This window comes from Sus scrofa, chromosome 7 (genome assembly GCF_000003025.6).
Source record: "Sus scrofa isolate TJ Tabasco breed Duroc chromosome 7, Sscrofa11.1, whole genome shotgun sequence".
Lineage (NCBI taxonomy): Eukaryota > Metazoa > Chordata > Mammalia > Artiodactyla > Suidae > Sus > Sus scrofa.
The window spans coordinates 117,707,217-117,730,159 of record NC_010449.5 but is presented as its reverse complement, the minus strand read 5'-3'; the positions used below and the strand labels follow the sequence as shown (position 1 = coordinate 117,730,159).

At 36.5% G+C, this 22,943-nt stretch overlaps 1 protein-coding gene across 8 annotated transcripts in view; it reads right to left on the bottom strand.

Moving 5' to 3' along the window:
* The window catches only part of PAPOLA (poly(A) polymerase alpha), a 64,266-nt gene that overhangs the window by 10,189 nt on the left and 31,134 nt on the right, over positions 1-22,943 (bottom strand). For 5 of the 8 annotated variants that reach the window (XM_021099683.1, XM_001929075.7, XM_021099685.1 and 2 more), the window contains exons 11-19: positions 22,702-22,822; positions 21,671-21,755; positions 16,960-17,013; positions 16,333-16,452; positions 15,521-15,630; positions 11,238-11,359; positions 6,138-6,280; positions 2,008-2,108; positions 1,601-1,821 (exon numbers count right to left, since the gene is read on the bottom strand). In XM_021099683.1, the coding sequence (XP_020955342.1) occupies positions 1,601-1,821; positions 2,008-2,108; positions 6,138-6,280; positions 11,238-11,359; positions 15,521-15,630; positions 16,333-16,452; positions 16,960-17,013; positions 21,671-21,755; positions 22,702-22,822 (1,077 nt within the window). The remainder of the gene's footprint in view (positions 1-1,600; positions 1,822-2,007; positions 2,109-6,137; positions 6,281-11,237; positions 11,360-15,520; positions 15,631-16,332; positions 16,453-16,959; positions 17,014-21,670; positions 21,756-22,701; positions 22,823-22,943) is intronic. The other 3 variants (XM_021099682.1, XM_021099684.1, XM_021099680.1) reach the window with 1 other exon arrangement.

The window sequence follows — 22,943 nt, the reverse complement described above, 5'->3', positions numbered from 1 at the left end:
AAAAGAAACGTAAATTCTGAAATGCTCTGTCAACTTTAAGTATCAATAGACAGAAAGTGGAATTACACCAAAAATACATTCTTAGGTTACTACAACGTAATCATGTAGCACTGTGACTTTTAATAAGAGATTCCTAGACCTGACTCCTGGAGTTTCTGATTCAGTGTATCTGGAGGAAACTCTAAAATCTATATTAAAACAACAACAAAAAACAAAAACCTGAAACATTACTTCTGATGTACAACCGAGGTGGAAAATCACTGCCTTAAGAGATAATTACAGACACAGATGTGTTTTCAGAATACATGGTGTACGATATGATATACTATAGCCATTCTTCACTCTAATTTGGCATTATCGGAGTGACAAAATTCATCCAATTATTCATACCTGGGTAATGTGACTGTTTCCCAAAAAATCTATAACAAAAGGATTCAGAATATGCTACAGGATAACACTTACAGAGACAATCTTTTGCCCTTCAAGATCAAAACACTACACAAGATACCCGGATTGTTTTCACCCATTATAAAAAAAACTTTAGTGTAACAATCAAGTTCCTAAATAGCAAACAATCAGCCAAAAATCACAACGGAATTGGTGTTTGAGGGCTTTCATCTCTAGGGCAATGGTGAATGTCTCATTAATAGAAAAACAACATGAGTATGACTTCAGGAGCAATGAAATGGTCTTATAAGGCTAGTTCTATTTTAAGGCAAACACCAAAATCAGCATACATTTTTAATGGTTTTCCTAAATCTATTTAAGACTTTTGACAAGGTAAACTGGCCATTACAAAAAGGGGAAGTACTGCTAGAATATTTCCTCAAGGGTGGAGGAAAAAAATCATTCAATATACCAAAACTAATCTGACTCTGCAATTTATGGTCAGTCATTCAATAGGAATTCCCTGAGCCTCTCTTAGACTTAGTGGCCCTGTAATCTCAAGTACAGTGGACAAGCTCCAAAACTCCATTTGGACCACAGAAGCAAAAAACTGTCCAAAGAGGCTATCAAAGAATCAGGACACACAGCTATGAGAGAATAATAAATCAGGATGACAAATATCCACTGTAAATCCATGCTAAATTGTGTTACAGACTGGACATGCTAAAGAAGTTTAAACAAGAGAGACAGCTTTATGAAAAAGGTAGTTCCTGGAGTTCCTGCAATGGCTCAGCAGTAATGAACCCGACCAGTATCCCTAAGGATGAGGGTTCCATCCCTGGCCTCAGTCAGTGGGTTGGAGGTCTGGCGTTGCCGTGAGCTGTGGTGTAGGTCGCAGATGCAGCTTGGATCTTATGTTGCTGTGGCTCTGCCACAGGCCAGCAGCTGTAGCTCTAATCGGAACCCTACCCTGGGAACTTCGATATGCTGCACCGGCAGCCCTAAAAAGCAAAAAAAAAAAAAAAGAGAAAGAGAGATAGTTACTGAGAAGAGTAGAAAAGGGTGAAGAGAAACTATGGCACTAAAGCAGTACCTAAAAATTATCTAAAAGCTTTCCTCCTTGCTGCTTCTCGGTTTGGGCTCACAAAGGTTTTCTTCCTCTGGGTATTAAGCTAGGCAAACAGTATCCCCATGGCTAACTACATATAGATACCTCTTCTGTTCTGGTTTTCTTGGGACTCTCCTCTTTATGAGGAGAGGATGTTCTCTTGACTCCGACTATAGGATTAGGTATCTTTGTTGCTGCATTTCCTGAAGGTCTTGGTGGCGGGTTTACCAAACGTGTTGAAGAAACAACTCTGGAAACAGTAGGCTTTGGTGGTGGTGAAATGGCTGGTTGTGTGGCAGTTTGAGGAATGCTTTCGCTCGATGTACCTAAGCAGTAAATACATAAGCACACAAAGTTTAATCATATCGACTTAAAAGTAAAGCTTTAAGTTTATAGGCAAATAAGAAAATGGTACTAAAAAACTGAATCAAAGTACTTAACAAATAAAGCCATCTTTCAAAATAAAAGCTAAAACCAAATACAATCTAATATTTTCAAACCTATCTGCTTACCCCCTGAGCTTTCACTGGAATTTACTTGTGGCACAGAAACTTCAGTAGCCTGTATGTTGGTCACAGATGCTGCTGTTACAGCTGGAGCAGGACTGTTTCTGCTAAAAACAAGGAAAAAAGCAAAAAGTGGAAAATGCAAATAGAAAAGTATAACACTCAATAACAAAATCTATTAAGTGCAGAAGTGGTTTTCTATAGTAAATTATTTTTTAGTTTTACTTCTCACACGTATATATACATCAGTAACACACTGATAACATATGATCGATAATCAAAAGCACACAAATATTCTAAAGCTGTGCTGGCCGACAGAACTTTCTAGAACTATGACCTATATCTATGTTACATAATACCCGTAGCCACTATACGATGAAGCTACTCTGCATTTGAAATACAGTTAGTGGGAAATGAAAGGTTTAATTTCATTTAATGTTAATTTAATTTAAACCACATGTGCCTAGTGACTACCACGTTAGACAGAATAGCTGGGAGTCCCCTTCATGGCTCAGCAGTTAATGAACCCAACTAGGATTCATGAAGATGTGGGCTCAGTGGGTTAAGGATCTGGTGTTGCCGTGAGCTGTGGTGTAGGTCGCAGAGGTGGCCGGGATCCTGCGCTGCTGTGGCTGTGAGAACTTTCATATGCCACAGGTGAGACCCTAAAAAGCAAAAAAACAAAACAAACAAAAAAGGTATATAAGAAAATACAATCAAAAGTGCTCTGAGAAATAGAAATAAGTTTCTGCATACAAAACCTAAAGGTTAATGAAACCCTAAAAGCCCAAACCGTGGCCCAGATAAACAATAAAGGATCTCAAAACCCAATGCCCCCTTCAATGTTCAGGATGCACTTAGTCTTATCTCAGGAAACTCAAGTCACTCTTCCTTATTCTCCTATCTCTTCAACTTTTCTATCACCTATAAAATATTAGGGATTTTAAAAAAATCTCATTTTTATTATCTCCCGAGAGGAAAAAAAGCAAAAAGTCCTCTGGATATTCTGTCTCTGCTATAGCTTACACTCTCCAACTGTTGAATGATACCATGACAAGGTGGGCAAACTAAAGGACTTAGATTTTTGGTACCACAGAACAGTCAGCTCATTAAAGCTTTGGAGCTCACTGGTACATGGAAGTAAATGAGGTCAATAGAGTGGGTATACCACATCCCCAAGAATACAAAGAAGGGACAAAAGACTAAGGAAAGAGCCCTGAAAGGCACAAAGAACTCAGGATTAATCAGAAAAAAGAACTGGTCAGAGAACCACAGATGCAGAAGAAAACTTGAATAGCCAAGTGGCTAATACATAATGCTCATTATTTGTGGAGCAAACACACAAATAAACTTAAAATTCAGAAATCTAACTTACAGAACTTATTTATACTTCAAGAAACTAGTATTAAACTTCTGAAATTACTTGTTTTGCACACTATTTCACATACATGTGCACTCAAAGTTCACAAAGGCCTTTATACAAAACCCAAAATTCTTACTAAAATTTTTGTTTCTTCACTCAAAAATAAAAAAGATGAAACCATTAAAAATAAAAATCTAAAAGTTAATGCTGTACAAATGGAGAATTGTTTTAAAACTACACATCTTTTAAAGTCTTCAGGGTACATTTGATTGATCTAAGAATCCAAGAAGAGAAAACCAAACCCATCAACTACTGCACCTCAGCACTATCTATTTTACATTAATAATCCAAAGATCATACCAACTTGCATCTTTGCTGTTGATCATACTTTAATGACCCAATTTTTAAAACTGCTTTTTCTCAAAAATTAAAATATTAACATGCATTCATAAAAGTGTTCAAGGTTTAAGTATCAACTCAACAACCCCATCAAAAAATGGGCAGAAGATCTAAACAGACAATTCTCCAAAGAAGACATACAGATGGCCAAAAAACACATGAAAAGATGTTCAACATCACTCATTATTAGAGAAATGCAAATCAAAACCACTGTGAGGTACCACCTACACCAGCCAGAATGGCCATCATCAAAAAGTCTACAAATAATAAGTGCTGGAGAGGGTGTGGAGAAAAGGGAACCTATTACACTGTTGGTGGGAATGTAAATTGGTGTAGCCACTATGGAGAACAGGATGGAGATTCCTCAGAAAACTAAAAATACAACTACCATTTGGTCCAGTAATGCCACTCCTGGGCATCTATCCAGAGAAAACCATGGCTCCAAAAGATACATGTACTCCGATGTTCACTGCAGCACTATTTGCAATAGCCAAGACATGGAAACAACCTAAATGTCCATCGACAGAGGAGTAGATCAAGAAGATGTGGTACACATACACAATGGAATATTACTCAGCCATTAAAAGGAAAGAAATACCGGCATTTGCAGCAAAATGGATGGACCTAGAAATTATGCTAAGTGAAGTCAGTCAGACAATGAGACAACAACATCAAATGCTATCACTTACCCATGGAATCTAAATAAGGGACACAATGAACTTTTTTGCAGAACAGATACCGAGTCACACACAGACTTTGAAAAACTTAATGGTTTCCAAATGAGACAGTTTGGGGGGTGGGGGGATGCACTGAGGGTTTGGGATGGAAATGCTGTAAAATTTGGTTGTGATGACTGCTGTATACCTATAAATGTAATAAAATTCATTAAATAATAAAAAAAATTTTAGAAAGTGTTCAAGGTTTAAGTATCAACTCATTAATAAAAAAACTGCTCATATGACCATCACGATTTAAAACATGAGCAGAACTCCCAGAATCTATAATAAACAGCTCCCTTTGAAAATACAGTAATATGTCCATTTAAAAAAAGTCTGCAGTGATACACTATAAAGATTTATAGAAGTTAAACATAACCACAGCTTTTTGTGATCTACTTTTTGCCACCATAGCCATGTTTTTTTTTCAACATAAAAATGTTTAACTTCTTGGGAGTTCCTGTTATGGCTCAGTGGGTTAAGAACCCAACTAGTACCCATGAACATGTGGGTTCAATCCCTGGCCTTGTTCAGTGGATTAAGGATCCAGTGCTGCCAAAACCTGCAGCATAGATCACAGATACAGCTTGGATCCCATGTTGCTGCAGCTGTGGTTTAGGCTGGCAACTACAGCTCCAATTCAACCCCTAACCCAGGAAAGTCCATAAGCCACAGGTGCAGCCAGCCCATAAAAGACCAAAAAAATAAAATTGAAAAATTAAAAAAAAAAGTTTACCGGCTTTAAATGTTTTTAAAGAAACACCTAGTTCTTCAAAAGAAACTTCCTCTAACTAAAACCAGCCCACATAAATCTTCACCTTTCTTTCTTGGCCACACCCATGGCATGCAGAAATTCCCAAGCCAGGCACTGAATCCACACCACAGATGTGACCCAAGGCACAGTAGTGATAATACCAGATCCTTAACCTGCCAACCACCAGGGAATTCCACTCTTCACCCTCTTTAGAAGATCCTTAATATTTTCACAGGTAGGGAGTTCCCGTCATGGCTCAGTGGTTAACGAATCCGACTAAGAACCATGAGGTTGCGGGTTCAATCCCTGGCCTCGCTCAGTGGGTTAAGGATCCGACATTGCCGTGAGCTGTGGTGTAGGTTACAGATGTGGCTCGGATCCCACGTTGCTGTGGCTCTGGCGTAGGCCGGCAGCTACAGCTCCGATTAGACCCCTGGACTGGGAACCTCCATATGCCGCAGGTGCAGCCCTAGAAATGGCAAAAAGACCAAAACAAAAAAACAAAAAAAACCAAAAACAAAAACAAAAACAAAAAACCAAAACACAGGTATTGTTTTCCTACTACGTAGATAATAAATATCTCTAGGACAGAAAGAGGATTCTGTTCCTCTTGTCTGGTTCTCCTTAGTGCACTATACAGTTCACTACAGGCAGTAGGTGTTTCAACATACGAAACTAGACAGGTTATAGAGCTAAAAAAATATTCATTCACATCTAAATCAAGATATATCTGTCCAAAAATGGAATACAAGTATGACAAAGAAGGACAAAAATAAAAACAACTTTCCTCAAAACTAAGGGTTAAATTGCTATTTTTTTTAAAAAAAAGAAATAAAAACAATAATAAGAGAATATATCTAATACATTTAAATAGCCATTCCACTTCCTTTCTCTTTTTCCTTACCCCTGAGAGCTGCCAGAACTGTTCAATGGACTGGTCTTCATAGCACTAGTAGGTGAAGGCACAGACATGCTGTTATCACTGTCCATAGACAAGTCGAGGCTGCTGTCATTCAGAGGTGTCAACCTGACACCATCTGTTGAATGCTGCAATTAATAAAATATTTAATAAAAAATACATCTTTGTTTTAGCCAGACCTTTGAAACATGATTTCCACTAAAAAGCACAAATCACTACATTTATGATAATCAGAAGCGTCACAGTGACTATAAAAGGCAAAGATCTGGGACGTAAATACTTCCTGACTTCTAAGGGCCTTCGACTTAACTACAGTTCTTCAGTGGTGGAAAAAAGGGAGAAAAATACATTAAATATACACAATGAATGTTAAGACATACTGCAAATTAATTAAGTACTTTGGTATGAAAACATATGTATCTTTAATCACAGGACTACACACACACACACATACATACTAGGAAAAAAGTCAAAGATAAAACATGATACTAACAATGAATATCTCTGGCTAGTGGAATTAGAAGTAATTTTTTATTTATAGATTTCAAATTATTTTACAATAATAAAAAAGTGAAATTTGAAAAAAAATTATCAAGTAAATACAATTCAATGCCAGTCCCAGCTATTTGTATGAGCCTCTCCCAAAAGCAAGAGACTTTCAGTGCTCTGTCTGCAACTTAGCATTTTAACATGGTGCATGTTAAATAGCGTAGATTACCCTGTTAAATCAAAGCACTCAAAAACAACTCCTTAGGGAGTTCCCCTTGTGGCCCAACTAGTATCCATGAGGATGTGGGTTCAATCCCTAGCCCTACTCAGTGGGTTAAGGATCCGATGTTGCTGCGAGCTGCGGTATAGATCACCGACAGGGCTCAGGTCGCTGTGGCTGTGGCATAGGCTGGCAACTGCAGCTCCGACTGGACCCCTAACCTGTGAACTTCTATGTGCCATGGGTTTGGCCCTAGAAAGACAAAAAAACAAAAACAAAACCCCACACAACCGCGTGGTGCAAGAAAAGCCAAAATAAAGCTAAAAAACTATAAATGGTGCTATGAGTTAAAGTTGATTTCTAAAGTGACAAAGTTTCTTTTTCTGTAATCAATGTATCAAATGGATTATATCGCCAAATTTATTTCTTCAGCTTTTTTTTTTCAGAATACTTACAGTTCCAGTGTTCACTTACTTATAGAAACATTTTAAATAATTTGCATTATTAATAAACACCCATACGCCGTTTGTGTACACATCCACACTCTCCAATTCCCAAAATGACAAAATAACCTGATTTTTTTAAATTTAGCACTGTGGAAACACCATGTGTGTGCATTAATCAATTTTGATCAAATGGGGAAGATGAGATGTGGCAGAAAGGAGAGGAGAAAGTAATGCCTTTTGCCTACGAAGTCAGCTGCAAAACCAATTTTCTAATATGGTAAAACGAACATCTTTTCCTATGCAAAAATGCTACCAATTTCACTCTCCAGGATTTGTTCAGTAAATTATACTCAATTCTACAGGTGTCTGACCAGGTGATCAAACACTTAAGATCTGCCAACATGAAGACTTTAACTGGTTGGTCTGAACACAAAATCATTAAGCTGCTTTGCTCTGTCTCTGTTGTCTTTCTCATATTTGGCGTAAGAAACTTCTATGCCAAGAAATCATAAACATTTTATCAAAACTTTCTAATAAAAGACAAAGACAGAACATACTACAGAGAGGAAAAAACACACATACTTTTGCATTCACGTCTCATAGTACATTACTTTGGGCAAGTGTTTGGGCACTCTTTCTAATATAGTAGAGACAATGCCTAAAGGATGCTGTATCGTTAAATACAGAATATATGTCTTCTAGGAGTTCCTGTCATGGCTCAGGGGTAACGAACCCTAGTATCCATGAGGATGTGGGTTCAATTCCTGGCCTTGCTCTGTGGGTAAAGGATCCAGCATTGCCGTGAGCTGTGGTGAAGGTCACAGAAGTGGCTCAGATATGGTGTTGCTTTGGCTGTGGTGCAGGCTGGCAGCTGTAGCTCCAATTCTACCCCAGCCTGGGAACCTCCATATGCTGTGGGTGTGGCCCTAAAAAGAAAAAAAAAAAAAGAATATGTATTTTCTATATTGGTATAGTGCTTTGCAAATAGCAGTTAGGAAAAGGAAGCCATTAATAAGAGTCCAGGAATTCCCTGGTGGCCTAGTGGTTAAAAATCTGGTGCTGTCATTGCTATGGCTCAGGGCTCAGGTCCAATCCCTGACCAAGTATTTCCACATGCTGCAGCAAAAATTAATTAATTTAAAATGAAAAAAAAAAGTAAAAAGAAAAAAAGAGTCCAAAGAAACAATTTATAGATCTAGATTTGTAGACACTTATCTTCTTATAAAACAAGAAAGTGCTATTTTACTAGTGGAAACTTGGAAATAATCTAAATGACATCAGGGAGTTCCCGTCGTGGCGCAGTGGTTAACAATCCGACTAGGAACCATGAGGTTGCGGGTTCGATCCCTGCCCTTGCTCAGTGGGTTAACGATCCGGCGTTGCTGTGAGCTGTGGTGTAGGTCACAGACCCGGCTTGGATCCTACGTTGCTGTGGCTGTGGTGTAGGCCAGGGGCTACAGCTCCGATTGGACCCCTAGCCTGGGAACCTCCATATGCCGCGGGAGCGGCCCAAAGAAATAGCAAAAAGACAAAATAAATAAATAAATAAATAAATGACATCAAATAGAGGTCAGATTTAATCATACTGCAGCCATACAAGGAAATACTAAGCAGCCACTTACTATTTGTAATATAATATAATTTGGATAAAAGGTCACAATATAGAAAGCCCCCCAAAAAGCAGATCACAAAATGGCAGGTATCATCAAAAACCTTTCAAAAATATCTATCTGTAGTTACATACGCACACTAAATAGTTGGTACGGAAATAAACTAAAATTTTAAGAGTAGTAATTACTGGGTGATGAATTTTATAGTTAATTTTTTTTTTGCATTCACTTTTAAAAATACATTAAATGTGTTTATATATATTGTGTATATATAGATATATATATTTGTCTGCACCCGCAGCATGTGGAAGTTTCCGGGCCAGGGATCAAACCCATGCCACATCAGCAAACCAGGCTACTGCAGTGACAACACTGGATCCTTAACCTGCTGCACTACAGAACTCCAGTTTCTAGATTATTTGATAACTCACGAAAAACCATTAGGTTGAGAAAAGAGCGACTAACAAGTTAATCTGTATAAAGGCTTTAATGTAATGTTATTTTAAAAAATGAAATATGCTTTTATTTATTTATTTATTGTCTTTTATCTTTTGAGGGCCGCACCTGCAGCACATGGAGGTTCCCAGGCTAGGGGTCAAATCGGAACTGTTGCTGCCGGCCTACGCCAGAGCCGCAGCAACCAGATCTGAGCCGTGTCTGCAACCTACACCACAGCTCACCACAACACCGGATCCTTAATCCACTGAGTGAGGCCAGGGATTGAACCCGCAACCTCATGGTTCCTAGTCGGATTCGTTTCCGCTGTGCCACGACAGGAACTCTGAAATATGCTTTTAAAAGCTGCATTTTATACACACACAAAAAAAACCCAAAAGCAAGTACCTCTAACTCTGTGTTGTGATAACGATGATGGTGACAACAAATACAAGGATTTAGGGTATGCCAGGCACTAGTCTAAACTACCTCTTATAGGTACTCATTCATTTTATCCTCACAAAATGCATAATGAGGTAGGCAAAAAATATCGTCCTGGTTTTTGAGATAAGGCAAATCAAAAACATGGTGTTTGTAATGTAACTTGTCCAAGGCTCACAGCTAGGAGGCAGTGGAACTCGACTGAACTTGAACCAGTACTGCAAAATACTTGCCCTTGAGTTAGGTGCTTTCGTACCATATTTCTCTGTTTTAAGAAACAAAACATGGGGAGTTCCTGCTGTGGTGCAGTGAGTTAAGAATCCAAATGCAGCAGCCTGGGTCACTGCAGAGGTCTAGGTTTGATCCCAACCTGGTACAGAGGGTTAAAGGATCCAGTGCTGCCACAACTGTGGCTTAGACTCAATCCTCGGCCTAAGAACTTCCATTTGCAGAGGGTGTGGTTATTTAAAAAAAAAAAAAAAAAAAAAAAGAACCACTAATATATGATGTGAAAAAGGAAGACAACTGTAAGAAAAAACCAAAAAAGTTTAAAGTTGAGTGCTGTGTATTAACTACATTCCTCTCTTTACAATCCCAGCCGCAGATAACCAACCATCATCCAGAATGCACTGGTTCTCATCCTCTAATATATATTTTCATTTCATATTCTGTCTTAAAAAACACATTGTTTTACATTTTCAAACTTGTAAACTTTATATAGAAGAAGTATCAAGTGATACACATTCATCTGTGCTTTTTAACTCAACATATTAATACTGTTATCTCCAGCTCATTTACTTTCAAGGCTTTTTCAAGGATTCCATTAAAGAAATAAGCTACTTTTGAAACCACTTAAAGTAAAAATGCAACTGTTCTTTCTGCACTAAAGTTCCAATACATACACACTATATTAAGTCCAAATAAGAAAAAGACGGCTATCCAACAGGAAGTACTAACATCAGAACAACATACTGCAAAACATTAAGTCATGGTTACCACTGTCAGTGATCTTTATCCCCAATAACTTTCAATGTTTAAATAATATACATGCGTAATTCTTATGAAAATAAAATCATTTTCATTAAAAAATTTCACATAATTTACTTGACCCACGAGTTACCTAATTTAACTATGTTTACATTTTAAAGGAAAAGAGATACTGACGTGGGAAACTAAATGGATAGAAAGAAGAGATTTCAAAAAGAGAATATAAATAATACATATATAAAATATGGATATGAAGCATCACCACTAATCTGAAGTCTCCAAAAGGTGTGTGGAAGAAACCTGATCAGGAGCAAGGCTTCACATACTGGAATTTCTCCATGTAACAGATTTTCAAAATGCTGTGATCTACTTCAAATATGACTTATAAATTGTGCTTAAATTCTGAAGTACTGATAAAACATGATTTAATGCTTTTGTAAGTATTTTCTAAATTTACCTTTTTCTTTTTCTGAAGCACATGATTAGGTAGTAGTTGATGGAGTTGCTTTCTTTTTACATGCATTGCGGCAATTTTCATGTCCACCTCAAACATCTTGCTGTTTATTGCTTGCCTATAAACTACACAATTAGGAAATTGTTACAAGAAATAGAAACATTTTAAAAAAGCCAGTTCAACTTACCAAGGAGAAGCTATTATAAAGTAGGGATGCATTTTTTTCATTAATGCTGCCCTATCAAAAATTATCAGGTCAAAACCTATCAATAATCTGACATAATATCTGAGCAAACTCTAATAAGTGCTTTTTACTACAAGGTGTACAGAATGAATAAAAACAAAGAATATATTAATTCTTCCAGTGTAATAACTCTTTTTTTTCTTTTTAAGGGCTGCGCCCGTAGCATATGGAAGTTCCCCGGCTAGGGGTCAAATCAGAGCTACAGCTGCCGGCCTATGGCACAGCCATAGCCACAGCAACACAGGATCCCAGCCGCATCTGTGACCTCTACCATAGCTCAAGGCAACACTGGATCCTTAACCACTTAAGCAAGGTCAGGGATCGAACTAGCATCGTCGTGGACACTAGTCAGATTCATTTCCAATGCACCACAATGGGAATTCCTAGTGTAGTAACTCTTAAATAAAAGAGTAACTCCTTAAGAAATGGTAGAATTGGGAGAAAAAAAAGCTTCTTAAACCCATACTCATTTATGCTATCAGTATAATTTAAAATTCTAGTGCAAGTGTAACAGCTGTATAGCAAAAGTCAAACTTATAATCATCCCAAAATACTTTTTCAAGAATCTGCAAGATAAAATTTTAAGACAAACTAATACCTATTTTCTAAGAATAACTCAAGTAACAGAGGTCACAAGAACTAAAACAAAAAGCTAAAAATAAATCCAAATAACTTAGTTCCAAACTGGAGAAATTCACTCAGCCATACAACAAGTATTTACTGGGCATCTATACTGCATCACCTTCTAGACATGGGGAACAGAGCCCAAGTAAGAGACCGAAAGAACTTCAGATTCCACATTCTAGTGGGGAAAACATAATAGAAAAAAAAGGTAAAATATATTTCTTTCCTTTTTTTTTCTTTTATCTTTTTAGGGCCACATCTGGGGCATATGGAGGTTCCCAGGCTAGGGGTAGAATCAGAGCTACAGTTGCCGGCCTGCACCACAGCTCACGGCAACACCAGATCCTTAACCCACTGAGTGAAGCCAGGGATCGAACCCGCAACCTCACAGTTCCTAGCCGGATTTGTTTCCACCGCACCATGACGATGGGGACGCCAGTAAAATATATTTCATATCAGATCAGTGATAAGTGCTATGGAGAAAAAACGGCGTAGGAAGAAGACAGGAAGCTCACCTTGGATACCCAGATTATATCTGAGTGGAGACTCAAATGAAAATGAGAAAGGAAAGTGAGAGTGCCTGGTGGAACAGCATTCTAGGAAGAGCGAACATCAGGGACAAAAGGTCCTCACCATGTCTGGGATGCTTGAGGACTAACAAACAGGCCATGCGTAGGAAGGAAAGCAGATGATCCATAATCCCTTACCTGCAATTCTAAAAGCCCCCAAAATAGAAGCTTTTCCTAGGATTGCCACCAAAACCGTGATCTGAACTATTTGTGACTATTTAATCTCATTACCTTTACTTCATGTAACAATCATACAGAAATGTTACTGTCTTTGACCAGCAAATGTTACCTCAAGCCCCACTGGGACGATGTCTTACTTAGTAACCTTTCTGGAGTCAAAACACAAAAGATTCTGAATTTATATCAGGAAATGAGGTCAGAGACACAATGGGAAGACTACATCACATTAAGGCTTGAAAACCACAGTGAGGATTTGGACTTTGATTCAGAGATTGGTAACCATCACAGTTTTTAAGCAGGCGAGACATGATTTGGTTTAATTTCATTCTAGATGCTAAGAATAGCTGTCAGTTGGCAAGGGCAGAACAAGAAAATTAAAGCAATGGCAGCAATCTAAAACCAGTGATGATGCTCCCACTGTGACGCACCGGGACTGGAGGCATCATGGGAGCGCTGGGAAGCGGGTTTGATGCCCAGCCCAACACAGTGGGTTAAGGATCTGGTGTTGCCTCAGTTACGGCTTCGGTCACGACTGTGGCTTGGATTGTATCCCTGGCTCAGGAGCTCCATATGCCGCAGGGCAGCCAAAGAAGAAAAGGAAAAAAAGAAAAAGACCAGTGACAAGTGGCCTGGACTAGGGTAATAATGGTAGAAATAGCAGTTATTAGCAGAAAATCTCAGCATACTCTGAAAGTAGAGGCAAAAAGTTTTTTAACTATACACTGATTTTAAGTATGGGAAAAACAGGATCCAAGGAAGACTGAAAGATTTTTAGCTTGAGCAACTATATGGATGGACACAGCTGCCAAAGCCTGAGATCAGAAAGATTTGCAGAGAATCTGGAAGAGACTGGGGGTAAGAATCTGAGTTTGCTACATGTTGAATTTGTTTTATTAGAAATTCTCACAAAGCATTCCATTAAAATGTTTCAACATAGAGGATAACTGTTTCCTGCCCAAAACACTGTTAAAATCTCTCTCTCTTTTTACAGCTGCATCTGCGGCATATGGAAGCTCCCAGTTTAGGAGTCGAAACAGAGCTGCAGCTGCCAGCCTACACCACAGTCAGAGCCAGATGGGATCCGAGTCACATCTGCAACCTATACCACAGCTTGAGGCAACACTGGATCCTTGACCCACTGAGTGAGGCCAGGAATCAAAACCATCCTTATCTATGATGGGTTCTTAAGCCTCCTAAGCCACAAAAGGAATTCCCCCTTTAAAAAAAACCTGATGGCTCATTAGTACAATCTTGGATTAGAAGTTCAACCAGGCACAAGGTACAAAAAATTTCCTAGTCCAAGTTTATGTGATTTGTTAGTTTGCAAATAGATTAGGCTGACATCAGAATTTTTACACTGAAAAAAATACTTCTATGGTGTTCAGCAAATGGAGTTATCATACTCCAAATCACATCCTAAAAAATATGTATGAGTGTTTTTGTTGTCATAATAATTAAAGGCTACTACTTGAAAGGGACACTGAATTTCCTTCAATGTGGACAGTTCTTTGCAATGCGCTGGACTACGTCCCTCTTACATTCCTAAAGACGAAAAACCCACTTACCAGCTATTTGAACCAAGAACTCAATGAAATTTTACATAAAAACAAAGTTTTCTAATCTGAAGTTTCTAGACATGTCACCACTATGTATATCAAGAGATTATCTTTCATTTTATTTGAAACTTTAATCTTTATCATGTCACCAACGGCAATGCTGCTGATGGTCTTGGAATCACAGTAGGGAACACCTCTATCAGCAGGAATCCAGATATCACACTGCTAGCATTCTACACATAGATGCAATTATCTACTTAAGTATGTCTTCTGGTCATCAAACCTGAGCATTTACAAAACAAACTTCTTTTTTAATGAAATACGTTTTATTTCTCCTATACATTTAGTGTATGATACTTTTAAAAAATTCTGTCACAGTTTTTGCCTCTCCTTCTCCAAGGAGATGAAAAACTTTTAATGCTACATCTGAAGGCCATTAATAAAAGACTCCTTACTGGGGATAGGTGGGAATGACACACACTAAATATTTTAAATGGGAGGAAAAGGAGAGAGAAAAAGAATTAGTTCCTAAAAAAGATACAAGGTCATCATTGCCCCTGAGCACACTGACCATTCCCTTGAAAATCTGTCCATCTATTTATAAGCCCTCGCTTCTGTCAACGACATCCGCCACTTGGTCTTTAGTTAAACTGTACTACCTTGTACCTAAGAATACAGGTCAATATGAAATGCAGTTCTAATCATCCTATTCCCTACCCATGATAACACTTTCATCTATAACTGACATACAGGATAAATTTCCTCATGTCCCCAGAGTTTTAGCTTCATAAATTTCCAAGGTTCAAGATTATTAAGGCAGTCAGATACAGACTCGGTTGTTTAAAACAATCAAACATTCAGGTGGTTTCTAATTTCATAAGTAATCATGGCCAAATTAAAGTGGTTCAACCACTTAGGTCTAACAACACAGAAAAAATGACATATAGTAGATTATTACTGAAACTAATCGCTAATCCAAAAACATTAAGGTTATTCTGATGATCATCGTAAAATATTCCTAAGTAATTCTAATAGTGCAAATATCACTACGGTGTACACGAAAACAAATTCAGATATGCAAGTACATGTTTTGATTATCCAAGAGAGGTATACCTGTATCTGTGAAAGACTGAATATCATAGGTGAGATCAACACTGAGATTTTCAGAGTTTTCTGTTTTTTTAAACACTAACCCAATCACCCACATCGTGCGAAATTCTTCCCTGTAAAGCAAGAAGAGTATTACTACAGTTTATCAGGATTTCATGAAAATGTTACCATATCAAATGTGGACTGACAACCTGAGGTACGCAGAAAAACAGAATACAAATATATAAGCATTACCCTCCAAATACAACAAGTAGTTACAGGCAAAGGAGAATTCCACCTAGGTAATAATACAACATATAAACCAGAAATTGACCTATAAAAAGCCCCCTTTTAAAAGTATAAAAGAGGCAGCTTTTAACTTATCTCCTCAATGTTCCAGAATCTACGACAAATCAATTTTTTTTCAAGGTCAAATCAAAGGATGTTCTCTGTTTTAAAAAGTTGAGATAAAAAGCAGAGAGTCATATTTGACATGACAGCTATTCTGAAAACCACTCTGCAAAAATGGGAAGGAATGTTAAGCAATGCTGAAGTGCCGAACTATAGGACATGAACTCAGATTAGTTGACAGGCACTTCATTCATCATTACAGACTAATAGCAGAGAAAACAATTTACTTCAGGGGCAATTTTTCTCAAAAAACAGTCTTTCTCTTCAGTGTTCCTGATCAGGAAAACCTAAACCTTAACTGTAAATTGGTCTAACCCATATGGAACAGACAGAAGAGTTACTCCAGTTATTAAAAATTGCCTATAAAACTTCTATCAGCAAAAGTTGAAAGGGGGATGGAAAGACCAGATTAAAGAACTGCTTACTTGTCAGGATTTTCTTTGGGTGCTGGAAAGGACTGGGGATTCACATGAGCCAGTGTAATAAATTCATTCTTCTCCAAACTTCCAACCAGGATTCGGATTTTTGATTCCACCAAGCCCACCCTGAACAAATATCACTTAGTATTAATGAAAATTCTGGTTAATTAAAAAAATAAAATGCACAAAGTCAACTATGTCTGTGCAAAGCTGTAGTATGAAGATCATCAACACACAATGAGGGCAGTTCAACTATCTAAGCTCCCACAGATAAAACTGAAGCCTTATCTTCTACCCCAAAAAATGATAAAGCAAAAATGGGGGGGGGGATATCAAGCCCCATTCAAACCAGGAAGGTTACAAAAGATATCCCCACAAATATTTCGAGGAAAAAAGTAAACTAAAACAAAGGACTTTAAATATAGTTAAATGATACATGTATCTCTAAAAGGCAAACAAAAAAGTTATATATGAAACTCTAAATTCCTGTACCTCCACTACAAGTAGTAAAGCTCCATTTATGAAAACCAATTTGGATGTTTTAAGCACTTTCACCTCCTACTGTATTCTGAAGCTATCTGACTCATTTCGAAGAAGTTTTGTTTGTTTGGTAAAGTCTAATCTTATACTCACCATTCCAGGCGTTGTTTTTCTGTTGGTGCACTTGCTAGAAGTACAATATAATGCCTTTGAAGATAAAGACAACATGCTATTTACTTCATTTAAGTGCTTTGTGCTGGATTATAATGTAATAAGCTCGTGACAGTTATAGGTATCAATTTAGCAAGAAAGAACTGCAATCTCAGTTTGCATATAAAATCATAAATGCTAAATTCCGTAAGTTTCTAACTACTAGCAAATTTGATTCTTCTGAAAGATACAAGTTTTATGAATCATTATCTCCAAAACAGCTTAATTCAAGAATGCTGAATAAACATCAACTGATAATTTGGTCCAATGATTCTGGTGGAGGACTTTATAAAGAGCTACCTTACTAAAATATAACATATTAAAGCAAAATTGCTTTAATGGAAATAAGGTAACAGGCTTTGGCCACAAAAACAGGACCACTAAATATACATACATCAGTAACTTTAAAAATAGTATCAAATACATCATGCTTTTTAACTCAAAGTAAAAAGTAGCAAAGATTAAACTGAAAATATTTAAGTGATTGTGTGATTTTCTATTAACAAAGAAGTAGACATCATTAATGTAATAGCAACAGAGAAATCTGACTTCTATGGAGAATCCAATTCCACTCAAATTAGAGAAGAAAGCAAGTTTTGATTTCAGAAAACAAGTATGACCAAGTATCTGTTTTAAATCTTTTAAAAACCAACTATTTACAACTAAAGTTTAATTCATATAATTCAATTTCATAGGACTCAAAAGTTCAATCCAATACACCTTTCTACAAAATCCATTTTAGAGGAGATAGAAGCCAAACTTCTGACCAGAAACTTTTAACTCAAAAAGCAAACTAATATTATCTGGTCCAGATACTGCTTTGAAAAGTCAGAGCATGACCAAAAATTTTAAATTAACTTCAAGTACTTATGAACTATAACAGAGGTAACACACATAAATATGAAAACATGCAGATAGAAATGTAAATATACAGTCCAAATCCATACAGGCCAAAACTTCCTTTACCAGTCTAATATGTTTAGCAATTATTTGGAGCAAACCAAATATACAGAACACACAGCCCAAATAAACGTCAATAAAAGTCACATAAAAACACTAAAAGCTCATGCATTTTATGTATTCAGAAACCCTCCTTGGAACCCTAAACGCTCTTAAAAAAATACCCTAATATGCACAGTAACCTGATTTCCATTTCCCTGGGAGTTTGAAAATGGACAACAAATTTTAAAGAGGGGGTGTGGAAGAATGGAGAAAGAACTCTCTGACAAAAGTATAACGACTTATAACAGGAGAAGACAAAGTATAAAAAGCAGACATGCACACAAAAACTCAAAAAAAGCAAAGTTGTCTGGGTTCACTTAATTTAAGGACAAAACTCCCTCGTCTCTAAATCACTCTTTTTACCACACTATTGAAATACTCTTAATGACCACCTGAATCTTCAATAAATGCTTAAATGATGTGCAATGTTCTCTATTTACAGCAAAATATAAAATGCATTTGAACATCATCTTACTGGCAACTCAAAGTTTCAAGTTTAAAGCTTAAAGAGTTCACCATTGGTTCTTACTGGAATCCAGTGGAAAAGCGCATATGGGGTGGGGGTGGGGGTCGGACTACTCTGTACGTCGTTTATGCATAAAGACATGTTTTACTATAACTCAAGGTGTTAAACAACTAATATTTATGCTCAAGTTAAATGTCTTTTACTCAGCCAGATTTAAACAAATGTTAAGTACAAAATATAATGACTATGGTTAACAGAGGTGACCTGCCATTAAGGATCTGTGAGACTCGTCCATCTGGGAATTGAAAACAAAATTCCAACTCAGTTTGTTATGTTTTAAAAACCAGCACTGGTATTCAACTTCTTCACCTATCAGAGCACAGAGAGCAAGTAGAAACAGGTCTCAATTTTGACTATATTTATTTTGTTGCTGCTTCAAAAAATACCATCCCTATTTTATAGTGCCACTATTACGCTTCAGATACTCAAAGGCCTTCATGAGACACTTTAAAATCAACACAAATGATTAACTTTCCCCCAAATTTAAAGATTATCAGTTTCCAATAAAAAAATTTACCTATAAAAACATACCCCAAATGAATTAAAACTTTAAAACTTCATCAGTTGCTATGACTACCTCAAAACTACTTCCTCCAAAAAAGCATTCTCTAAGTAGGTTTCCTGGCCATTTCATTGTATTAAAACTTTCCCCAGGTAGATAACAGCGCAGATATGTGCAATGAAAATCTGTATTATTTCTCAGACAAGAATCTCTGTAATTCCACTGTTAAGCAACTCAAAGAGTTACAGGTCACTATTTTTAAAGTTTTTTAAACATTCTAGGGTAAAATTATTCTATAAATAAGTATTCCTTGAAATTATAAATCATCAATCTTATTCTTGAGAATATTTGGGTTTTTTTCCCTAATGCTTTTCCTTCCTTATTTCCTAGCGAAATGGAACATCTGAAGTAAGCATTCACATTTCCTGTGTCCATAATAATTTATTTTACTGAAATCCAGTGGAAAAGCGTGCATGTGGTGGGGGTGGGGTTTGGTTTCTTATGTCAGCTTGAATATCTTAAAGGTAAAACATGAAAAATATTCCCTTAGGACTATAAAATTTCACAAAGCAATGTTACTTTTTTTTCCCCACACCAAACACTGATACCTTCTAAAAGATAATTTGTCTACTTTCTAAGACAAATGAAATTCCCTCACCGTTCCCTCCCTTCGAAGAAAGGCAGAGAGGTACACCACACACGACTTAAAATCCTACACATAAACACAGTACTTTCAGAATATACTTCAAATAAGCTTAACCAACATCGACTCAAGAGAAAACTAGGGTTTCAATTCAACTATACGGCTAGTCTTTAAGATGATTCATATAATATGTTAAAAGAATTCAAACCAGGGAATACCTGTAAAAGTCTGATGACAGCAATCACTAGTTCTTTAAGAGGTAAATTTTTGGAGAAAAAAATACAAATAGAATTTGGTATAGGTAAAATTAGTCCATCGCTGCCATGTTTTCAAATCTTTCTCCCAGGACTCACAGCTCAAATTTAAATTTCCCTGACATAATTTCCTCTATTTGTTGCTACAATCTCCTATATTATATTAAATAAAGTTTTTTAATAAAACAATTTGACTGTTTCAAGAGAATTCAGGAAAGATAGTAATCTATACATATTTTAATAGATCAGTCAACTGAAGACCTTGTAATTTGGCATAAGGACAGCCTACAAGTTTTAAAAGATAGATTAAGCAAGCTTTGAAGAAAAAACCCTTCAAAGTTCTAGCAATGCCAATTTATTCAAACAGAGATGATCAAGGTTTGTTCAATTTCAGATCTATTCTTTCTTAAAGTGAAAGAAATCATATACATTGGTACTTCATTCTACCCACCTTTTACTCCTACAAAGAAGTGAGACAGGAAAAAGAATCAATCTAGATTTATCTTTGATTCTCAGGGATTAAGAGAAGCTGACACTTTTCTACAAGACCAATTTCTTTATTATTCTCCTTATAGTAATCATGTACTCTTTTACGCTGTAATTCTTAAAGTATCAGAATATATGTTTATTAGTTTAAATGTTCAAAGGTACTTCTCCTCAACCTTGGTTAAAATAAACAAAGGAAAAATTATCTGCCAAATGGAAAAACACAATTTATGGGGAATAAGTAATAAACAAGAACATTGAATGTTATGCTATTTAAATTTTTACTGACAATGCAGTGCTCCCAGAACACAACAATTAAGCTGGCTCCATTATTGCTTTTTCATGCAAAAGATACAGAAACAAAACACAGAGACATCATGAAGGTCATCATTCTTGTTTTTAATTGGGGAAATAGCATAAAGCAATCTTGCTTAGATTATTACAAAACACAATCCAACACAAGATCAAATGGTCAGGAAAGTTTCAAGCATTAAAGAAAAAAAAATTTTAAGTGGGACTTTGGCAAGTTTTCAGCTCAGGGCAAATAAAAGTGCAAGTCCATTTTTTTTAAAGTAAGATTTATTATAACTTACAGTTTTCATCAAAACCAACACAATCAGGCTTTTAACCTGTACTAAGGTATTAAACCATTATATTAAAACCATTAGTTAAAAAAAAAAAATTACACCCACTAAAATCCATGAAAAGTATTTGTAGAAATATTTGAGGGGGCTTTATTAACATTAGGGGGAAATGGTAGGCCTACTGTGTGCTTTAACCACTGGAAACATTTTTTCTGGCTACATTATTGACATTTTATTAGCTATGCCTATGTTATAGAGAATCTTACGATAAATAAGTTTCCAGAACTGGCTGAAAAAACTTACTTCTTAGAAAGTATTAACTACAGATTTTAACCGTTCGCTCCTTTGCCAAGGCATACAGATTTAGAGTTTTGGTGATGACTAACAAGCCTTCAGAACTGATGTTGCTACAAATGTAGAAATTCGGTTACATCGGACAACAAAAAACTGCAGGGACTACACTTTACCTTGACAAAGAGATAGGAAGGGGTTTTACTAAAAACAGTATGTGCTTTGTGACAGGAAGAAAACTTATATAGAAGATGTTTAAAGGAAAATTCAAAACTACATTAGTCTAGTAAGAAAAGATGTCACATATGCTACCATTAAACCATTACTTAAGAGAGCAACACGTCCGACATGCCTTAAAATACATACTTGTACTTTTGAAAGAAGTTTGGAGCTTCAAAAAGTTTGGACCACTCTGCCTTACTCAGCAAAATTTCATCTGTGATAGCAAGACCTAAATTAAAAACATATTAAAATGTTTGCATGCTTCAGTCTAAGAATCTAGAATTTTAAAGATCTTAAATACACCACATGCATTCTCTATACCACTAAGATCATAATATAGCAATTTTAGTTTATAACTCTAGAGCATAAAGAGTCTTACATATATTACACTCCTGTCAAAAACGCTGGAGGATTTTTTTTTTTTTTGAGATCCCAAGTTTCTGGTAAATTACCATTACTCTAAAATGCCATGCCCATAGACTGACCCCTTCCTAAAACTGAAGCACTACAGTTACCTGAGAAAGAGAAAAATTCCCATAAGCTTTGTTTCCTGCCTTTCTAAAAAAACAAATTTCCCATAAAAGGATAGCAACATCTCCCCATGAAAAACCTTGTTAGAATACAGTAACCAACATGACACTTCTGAGTTTGAGGCTGATTCTATTTCCTTCTATTAAATGAAACCATTCTGTTCTTGCTACTTCCCTCAAAGACCATTTAGCAATAGCTACTCCTTCAAATTAGCAGTATTACTGGGATTCAGAAACATTTAAGGGTTATTCCAAATAGTGGGCAATCTGGCCAAAATTCTGCTCAAAGCACTTTCCAAGTACATAGACTCCTAAAAGCTTCTCATGTCACCCAGTGGAGACAATCTATGATACCACTTAAAATGTTACATTGCCAATGGTATGGCACTAAACCGTAACGGTCCTGCTAAGGACACAGCATTAAATTCTGGTTCATCTTCCAATATATACTCAAAAATAAACTGCCTAAACGAGATTAAACCAAGTTTTCAAGTCAATTCTCAAATATAAACTATAATCAATAAACAAACACCAAAATCCACTTCAGTGAATGCTTTCAATTTAACTGCATACCCGAAAACTGGGTGTACAACCGTATGTAAATCCTTCGTGTATAAAGGAGAGCATAAGGATAGAAACACTTACCTTGTTTAAACTCCTCAACCATGACCATCCGTGTAGAAACGGACACATTGTACGTGGAGTTCTGTTGTGGGTATGCTGGTGTAATTATAGGCATAAGATGGTACCTATCACTGGGGTTTACCTACATACAACAACAGCCAATCAGTTTCTTCAAGTACATATGCAACAGATACTTGGACTTTTAAACCCTTGTTAAACTGAACCAATGATTAAATTTTATTTCACTCATAGCTGGCGTTGAG